Source organism: Phragmites australis, chromosome 5 (assembly GCF_958298935.1).
Source record: "Phragmites australis chromosome 5, lpPhrAust1.1, whole genome shotgun sequence".
NCBI classification, from domain to species: Eukaryota; Viridiplantae; Streptophyta; class Magnoliopsida; order Poales; family Poaceae; genus Phragmites; species Phragmites australis.
The window spans coordinates 4,601,946-4,611,078 of NC_084925.1; the positions used below are offsets into that span (position 1 = coordinate 4,601,946).

General features: G+C 41.9%; 1 protein-coding gene across 1 annotated transcript; it reads right to left on the bottom strand.

The window, feature by feature from the left end:
* Nucleotides 1-748: 748 nt before the first annotated feature.
* Nucleotides 749-4,851, bottom strand: LOC133918518 (uncharacterized). Its single transcript, XM_062362423.1, has 10 exons — nucleotides 4,646-4,851; nucleotides 3,813-3,849; nucleotides 3,170-3,247; nucleotides 2,624-2,648; nucleotides 2,509-2,541; nucleotides 2,244-2,365; nucleotides 2,031-2,161; nucleotides 1,630-1,853; nucleotides 1,270-1,499; nucleotides 749-1,088 (listed from the first exon to the last, which is right to left on the bottom strand). Exons 2-10 carry the CDS (start codon nucleotides 3,813-3,815, stop codon nucleotides 999-1,001), a joined length of 936 nt encoding a protein of 311 aa, XP_062218407.1. The 5' UTR covers nucleotides 3,816-3,849; nucleotides 4,646-4,851; the 3' UTR covers nucleotides 749-998.
* Nucleotides 4,852-9,133: the final 4,282 nt, after the last annotated feature.

The following is a 9,133-nucleotide window of genomic DNA, read 5'->3' on the forward strand; positions in this document are numbered from 1 at the left end:
ATTTCGATATTTTTCTAGAATTTTTGGAAAAGAAAATTACATATGTATAGTATACGTATATATATGTATGTATGTATACGTATACATACGTATAGGTATGTATACGTACTCAGGGCCCACTGCTACAGCAGCAGGGCTCCTGAGAGGCCTCCGATTCTTCCACGCTTAGGATATAGTATTAATTAATATGTAAATACTGTTGATCAATAATACAAGTTTTTTATTCCCTTTAATCTCTCAATCTATTGTTCCATCTCTACTCTAATAGTACTAAATCCAAATCCTACCAAATTCCAATACAGTAACAGGCGGAAGAGTGAGTTACGCTAGATGCTAAAGTAACCAACGGGTGGGTTAGATTCATGCTACAATAAGTGGCAGATTGGTCGGGCATGATGCTATAGTACCGCAGAGAGGGAAGTGAGATAGGATATCAGGTGGGTTAGGTTTGTGCTAGAGTAACTGACGGGTTAGTTGGGCCTGATACTATAGTACCACAGAGAGGGAAGTAAGCTAGGTTGTTTAGGTTAGAGCAGGCTGTTAGTTAGATTGGATGTTGGGTTCTGTAGTGTAAAATATTATTCTATATCATAGATATAATATAGCACTTTTATTTATTTATATATAAGATTTCGTCAAATGTAAACGGCCATTTACTACTATTAAATACCGTAGCAAAACCTGTCGATGGCCGTGGCTAATTCTGACTTCACAAGGCAAATAAACAGCACAGAAACAGGGAAATATGTACAAGCAAGTTCAGTAGAAATCCATAAAACAGACATGAATAACTTTATACATCAGTAGCTCCACTGTGGCTGACGAAAGGATCTTAGTTCACAGGAAAGAAAGGCGAACTTTCAAGATGCCACTACTCCACCCAAAGATGCCCCAAGGAATAAGGATAAAAAAAATCAGTAGCATATCAAGCTCTTCTCACTGATCATGTCTGTCACTGGAAATACCCTGGAAATACCTATAATACATTATCTGGCTATTCAGCCCTTCAATGAGTATTTCTTTCCCGTAAATGCTGCAAATTTTGGTTCTTCTTTCTTCGGTTCCTCCTTGGCTTCCTTTTCAGGTGTCTACACATTGAGTGACAAAATGTTATAGACTTTTGGTGATACACCGCAACAAAGCTGGAAACCTGTAATGCGATTGTTCCATGTATCTGAAATGACTTAAACTAGAGCTCAGAAAATAATGTAGATGCTCATTGAGTTTCCTGGACAGTTGCCACAAGGCACATATGTTGCAAATACCAACCTTATCTGCTCGACTTCCACCAGAGCCAAAGACAAGCTTTCCTGTGGTTTTGCGTGACGAACTACTCTGTGATATGGAGGCTGTTGAGGGCTGCACACCGTTGGTTGCTTTAGCTTGCCGCTTTGCAGGGGATGAGGCCAGTACATCTTTATCTTTAGAAGGCTTTCCATCCAGACGCCTTCCTGAACCAGTGAACGGGATGAACTTCGGTTCTTCTTCAACTGGAGCCTCTGCAGTAAGGAGACATCTTTTCTTAAGTATAATGGCAAAAGAATTTGAGAGTCTGTTTCTTGTCTAAACACCACAAAATAAATGACAAACAGTAATCACATCCATTAATGTATAAAACAAGAGCATTACCAGAAGCAGGGTCTGTGTTTGGAGGAACAGCAGATTTTGGTGGCTCTGGTTCTTTATAGTCAAGTGGTGGAGCGAAGTCAACCTCACAATCAGTCTCAATAATACTTATAGCATTGGAAGGCTTTGTTTCCACTATATCAATGTAGTACTTCTTGTTATTATATGCTACCATAATGCTGTCACCTGTGGTTAGACAAGAAAAGTTTCGCAAAGTTTTCTCCAAGCTGCAAGAACGACGCAAATGGGTCATTAGTGTTCATCAGGGATTTCATACTTGCATTACTCATTACCCATAGCATGAAACTCCAGTCACAATACAGCAGTCAGCCAGTCATACAGGAAGGGAAGGGGAAAAAGATGTTTCACTAGGAAAAGAAAGAGTTCATCAAAAAAATACTAACATTGCTTTGGGGTTTGAGATATCTAAGAAATCTGTTGTATGAGGCTGCAACTTCACATACGTTCCCTTTGGGAGATTGGCATTTTTTATAAACACCATATCTCCCTCTTGCAGAAGAAGATTTTGCATCATCTGATGAGTACATGGAATTAGCTTTTTTGACATGATGATATCCATAGAAGTAAGCGCAACAATATCCTAAATCTCGACATACCCAATATGGCATGTAGATCATGCCTTCTTCTGCAATAAACTCCAGTACACCACAATGTGAAGTCCGTTCTGCTGCTGCATTGTGGACTTCAAATAGCATAGGATATTCAATATGCAGAGATGCTGCACAGAAACCGAACATATTTGAGAACTAAAAACTAACTGTGAAATGAGTGTGGAAAAAATAGCTAAAAACAGGTAAGATGAAATATCATCACACATGCCAAAGAAAAGAGATGTAAAGTATTCTAACACGCCTAACTTACCAAGACGATCAAGAGACGATGGTGGCATAATAACTGAAAAGAAGCAAAGTAATAGTCACTTAAACTTCCAATGGTAAGTTAAACAGATACAGAACTCAGTGAACAGAGAACATACTTTTGTCACCAGCCTCAAGTTGTGGCTGAAAAAGGTGAAAGAGATCTTTTACAATAAATTCCAATAATGCAAAACTAAACACTTCATATTGAAAGGTGGTAATTCTTCTAGTATTAGGTGTTGATAGAATTACTGCAGGAAGCCAATAAGTCACTACTAAAGCTCAGCTACTGATAATTAAAACATATTTTACTTGATTCAATTCACAAGTCATGTTGGAAAGGAAAAAGAAGTTCATCATTCAACAAGCAAAATTAAAAATAGAAATTAAAATCCAAGGTAAGGAATATGCTACATATGCATAGGAGGACAAAAGCAATGATGCATGGAACAAAGAATTAGGAACAGTATTTCATAACAAGCAACTATTTCGTATGCCCCATGGAAGTGGGTACAGCATGAAGAGCAACACATCATAAATTGAGAGAAGTTGAATTAGTAATGAGTTCAAATAGGAAATAAAGACCCATACTAGAATGATAGCTATTCCAACGTTATACCGCTAGCCGGGGTACACGGCACCTCGTCTGAAGAAGATTTACATACCTTGTCAATGAAAGATGCAGGGTAGCAGCGATATGTATGCTCGAAAGTGCTTCCACGGTAACCATAGCCTTCGAAGTACTATTCATGATGAAGAAATGTATTAGGATTGAGGGCAGCACAATGTGGTTCAGCAACCAATAGACAAATTATCAACAAAAAGCGATAATCAGTTCAAACAGGCAAAGAATAACATTCTAGGAGCTGACTTACCGAATGAAATAAGTGACGATTTTTGTATGAAAACATGCAAATGCAAAAGAAGGCAGGTAACAGCTCACAGCAACTTTTCCAGTTTTGAGTATAAACAACATATATGATAGATAAAATAAATCATAGCTTGGTTCAGGTCTATAATCAAAGGCTTATTGTATTGGCCGAAGAAATGGCAACAAGTATAAAGAAAGGACTTTGTGGGTTTGAATTCACCGCTGTGCATTCGGACATTCGACAGTGACGGAGACCTAAAGGAATAATATCTTGATATTATTACTGTTCAGTGCTATCAGCTACTTCCAAGTAGTAGAAGGCATATACCAAGCTAATAACATGATTCCACAGCAAGAAAATCTCCAGACCCATAGGTTGGATTGTGTGAAAAAAAAGGTAAAAAGAAAAAAAAAATATTTTCTGCTGAAGGACTTACCATGGTTTCCAACCAGAAGGTTAACCCCTTCTGCGCCCTAGAATATGAGAAACAAGAGCATGTAAATTAAAGGGACCAGATACAATGTTAGATACTCGAACATAAATCACAACTCGAAAAATTATTGCACTCATGCTCGAATGTGACAATCAAGAAAGGAAACACAATATCAGTTATAAGTCTAGTTCAGTCCTTCATCTTGACTGAGACTAAGAAGACGCAATCAAGAATTCACACTCCACTAAGAAGATCACCAGTTCGCAATGCACTCTCTTTAACTGCCAGTCGGTAATTTAAGTCGGTAATTTAAGTTCAGAAAACTACACTGAACACGATGATAAGCATTTCTGTGGGTAAAGTGCAAACCAAACTTCACGGCCCAAATACTGATTGGTACGGTATAAGGTTCAACCATGTCCACAGGTTCTGATGATAGCCACAATAAACTGATACAGCTTCTCCGCAGCGTGACTGAAAACGAAAATTCGACATGTTACTTCAACAATAGACAGTAATAGGCTACTAGCACAAGAGGCTTTCAGTTACTACGAATAAAAACACATCTTTTATTGCACCTACGGACGAATTGGCAGTATATTCGCGCGCGTACGCCTTTCACTGGGCCGCAAAAGGCTAGATTGCTAGTACACACGAACAAGAAAACAGTTCAGAAGACCAAGAACTTTGGCAGGCTAGATTTCTACGATTGCTGATCTGACCCAAGCGCCGGCAAGGGCGCGCCGTGCCGGAACAGGATGGAACCAGAACGGTCGGTTGGCCCCGGATTAGGGGTAACGAAATTGGGTCGAGGGCTCGAGGGCCTCGAGGCTTACCGAGAAATAGACGGCCCGGTGGATCTTGTGGCAGTCGGGGAGGCGGCGGCGGGGTGGAGTAGTGTAGAGTCGAAACCTTGGATTGGATGCTTCGAGACGGATCTTCCGCTGCCTTGGTTTCTTCGGGAATAGGCAGGAGGACGAAGAGCTCGCGTTCGGTCGGTGGAGACTAGAGAGAGGGGCTTCGGGAATGATTTATCACTTAAAAGATTATTTTTTTATTACGATAGCACTCATGTCAGTTAATCGTGAGATCATATAAGTCTATAAAGGTAGCTCTGGTATGTGCGGTAAGGGGACACAGATCCTGGCAACTGCAGAGAGCTACAACTCTTGATTTAGAGATAGATGGATTGGATCGATTGCTACAGTACAAATTCACGTTACAGTAATGTAGTTGTTCCCTGAAGAAAAGTAAACAAGAGTCAAGTAATGTGTAAGCATGATGTAGCTTTACGTTGTAGCTTCCCTGATGAATCTACTGTCCAACTAGTATATTTTTATCCAAGTAGCATGTATTAGCCCTAGGGAAATTATAGATGTACCGATCAATGTATCATCTTGTTATAAAAAAATTCTATTATCAATTCATCAAACAACTGTTTATCTCAATTTTAATAATATAAAAATGTACATCACATAGGACTCTAGCCGTTGAAAAACTAGCCGTTGGAAAATTAACCATTGTGAGAGCTTCCTTCTACTTATATAGGAAGAAGGGTGGCAACAGCATGCCAAACCACTTCTAAAATGTCCACCCAGTCAAATTCTTAGCCCCAAAACTCAAACGATTTCAGTAGTGAGTGTGACCTTGAGAGGCTCATGTGGGAGTTTATGAATGACCCACTTGAAGCTGAGATTGAAGTAGAGATTGACGCCGAGGTTGAAGAGGAGATTGATGTTGAGGTTGAAGAGAAGATTAATATTAATCAGTGCTAAAGTGGATCTAGAGGGTACATAGATCGGAAACGAGAAGATGCAAACAACTGGTTAGAAGCTGACTACTTCTGCAACAACCTGGTATACACTAATACTTAATTCAAGCGGAGGTTCATGATGAGGAGGCATATGTTTCAACGTATTGTGCACACCCTTGGTGAGTGGTCTTCATATTTTCATCAACGGAGAGATGCATTTGGCAAGCTTGGTTTTTCACCTCTACTTAAGTGCATCGTAACTATGCGAATGTTGGCCTATGGCAGTCCTGCAGATCTATTGGATAAAGGTTTATGTATTGCTGAAAGCACTACCATTGAGCGCTTGGCTGAATTTGTGAAAGGAATTAGACTGAATTTTGGTTTAGAATATTTAAGAAGACCCACTGAAGAAGACACTTGATGGTTACTGTATGTAGGTGAAGCGTGTGACTTTTCTAGAATGCTAGGTAGTCTTGATTGCATGCATTGGCATTAGAAAAATTGTCCGGCCACATAGAAAAGCTAATATACTCATGGTAATAAAAAAGTACCAACAATCATGCTTGAAGTTGTTGTCTCGCATGGCCTATGGATATGGCATGCTTTTTTTTTAGTGTTGCTGGTTCAAACAATAACATTAATGTCTTGAATCAGTCACCTTTGTTCACAAACATATTGCAAGAAAGTGCTCCAACAGTTTAGTTTATATTGAATGAAAACCAATACAATATGGGGTACTACCTAGCTAATGGCATTTACCATGAATGGGTATCCTTTGTCAAGACAATCCCATTGCCTTATAGTGAGAAATACAAATTATTGCAAAAAGACAAGAACCTGCAATAAAAGATGTTGAACAGGCATTTGGAGTTTTGCAAGCTCGATTTGCAATATTACGAGGCCCCACATGTTTTTGGAAAGAAGAAACACTTGCAGACAACATATATGCATGTATTATACTACACAACATGATAGTTGAAGATGAGAGGGATTCCTACGAGGTGCGGTACAACAACATCGAGCAGTATGATGTACGGGACGAAGACGATCAATATGACCAGGGAAACTCTCAACCTTTGGTGGGGTTCAATCATGGCCCAATTTATGAATTCTCCAGGGTACTTGAAGCAAACGACGTCATTCATGATCGAGAAAAGCATCATCAACTCAAGGCTAACTTGGTCGAGTACATATGGCAAAAATTTGGGGATGGTCAAGCTTAGCTTCATTTGTACTCCTTGTTTAATAATATGTCCATGGTTTAGCTGCATTTTTATTTGTGATATTTAATTTTAATCCCCATTTATTAGCAGTGAGCATCAATGTAAAATTATTCCCTATTAATAGCATGAGAATTTGATAAGCATCTACAGCACCATCAAAAGAATCTTTTCTTTTACTTCACCATCAAATAGATCGACATCATGCATCTACGACTGAAGACCGAACCTAAAACAAAAATATGCAAGAATGAATCGTACCATGTGATCTTGTAGGGAAGTAAATCTACACAAGGCAACTGTGTCACGGAAGCTCCAGCGCAGGCATAGACACCAACCGCCTCACGTCATGTGGAGGCGCCTCCTCTAGCTTCGTCAACAGCACGACACCTCATTGGTGCTGCGTCCGCACGTCCACGCCTCACCTCCTACTATGGAGCTATGCCGCTCCACCTCCCTATGCATGTGCATCCGTGCCTCGCCCTGCTGCGACACTATGTCGCTCCGCCTCCCCGTGCCTACGCATCTTTTCGATCTGATAGTACGACACCATCCGAATCACGTGCATGGCTGCCTGCTTCTTTGCACACATGGGGAATAGATTGGCTACCGCCATGGAGAGGGATGAAGGTGGAGAGGGTGTATATTGGGGGAAGATATCGTAAGGGGAACCATGGCAATCTCTGCGGGAAGGAAATGCCGTAGGTTGGGGAAAGTTGGGGGAGATTGTATATTTCTATTCATGTGGGGCCCACCTTGGGATGGACTAGGAAGTTTATACATTGCAGCTTGTTTAATCAACACAACACCTTGTGACGTGTCCAGACTTGCACCTTGCTAAGAAAATATACACTAAAGTTTCCCTAATTATGGGCTAGAGTGGCAAATAAGCGAAACCACTTCTGACGGTGGCAAAAAAATCAAATGTCTCGGTACCAATTAATACCATCAAAACCTCTTCCCTTTCATTGATACCACATCTTCCCCAAAATCATTGCACTTATGCCATCAATTCTCGGCTTACATCTAACCAAGCTTAAATGACGTTTGTTGGGGATAGAATTGCCCCTCTCGTCCCATGCGTGCCTCTTCATCAAGTCTTCTACGGTCGTACCATCACCGGCCCCATTCAATCCTCTGTCTGTCGCCAAGTTTGTCACCCAAAGTTAGAGATGCCGCAGTAGCCTTTGACATGGTTTTGGTCACTGTTGTCGGCCCCAATCCAACCACTACGTCCTCTCCACCTGCGCCACCCCAAGTTCAAGACACTGCAGGTTCGATTGCGTTCTGGTCACGACCACCGGCCCCAATCCAATCGTCATTGTCCTCTTCGTTTGCCCTGCCCCAAGTTCAAGATGGCACAACTCTAACCTAGACCTAGTTAAAGTCGTTGCCACCGTCGGCCCAATCCGACTGTCATCATCCTCTCATCCCACATCGCCCCAAGTTCAAGACATCGCAGTAGCCTCCTGTTTGGTTATGTTTGCCATTTGGCATGGGCAAAAAAACAAACACCAGAACTGATAAACCGAACTGAACCAGAACCAAATCATCAAAATTATCGGGTTTTTCAATGGTCGGTTCGATTCCTATTTTCGTGTTATTCCCTGCTCAGTTTTAGGTTCGATTGTAGAGTCTCAAAAACCAAAATTCTGAAGACCGAGTGACCAACGGTTGCGCTCACCCCTGTCCCCTGCCCCCCCCCCCATACACCGACCCGCCCACCCCCTGATGGCCCAGGCAGCCCAGGCAGTCTAATCCCCTATGTTGCTGAGAAAACCCTAGCACCTCTCGGACTCTCAGCCTTTCTTGACTTAGTCATTCGCGAGCCGCCACTCACCCGTTGACCCCTAACCCGTTACGGAACGACCCTAACCCTAGCCACCATAGCCCACAACGATAGGCCGCCAACCCACCATAACACACCCGAGGAACTCAGCAATGGTACATCGTCACCTGCCTATCCCTAGCCACTAGCCGCCGAAGCCTGGAGTTGAGACGACTTGTTGAGTTGAGACGCACACAATAGTGCAACACTCAAGGTATGCGGATTTCCCTCCATCAATGGCTGAGATTTCATTTCCTGCTCCCTAGTTCTCGTTCTCTGGTTGCGAATTCATGGATGTACACAATACAGTTCTTGACATCATTTCCTGGCCCTTTCTACAGCGGCGTAACTAGGCGCAAGGTCACACTGACATGGCCACACGCTGACACACCTGAGCCCCATGCAAACCAGGCGAGCTAGCCGGTGACCGGGGAGGCCACGAAGACTGCAACGGTAGCAACAACCGGGCACTCCTCCAACGTATATTCTATTGTTCTTCTTTCAATCTTTTGTCTACTCTGCA

Excerpts from the sequence above, each read along its gene's own strand:
- LOC133918518 (XM_062362423.1), bottom strand. Across the intron at positions 2,649-3,169 it reads CTGCATCTTTCATTGACAAG|CCACAACTTGAGGCTGGTGA; the intron begins GTATGTAAATCT and ends CACCTTTTTCAG. Across the intron at positions 2,162-2,243 it reads TGATCTACATGCCATATTGG|ATGATGCAAAATCTTCTTCT; the intron begins GTATGTCGAGAT and ends TGTACTCATCAG.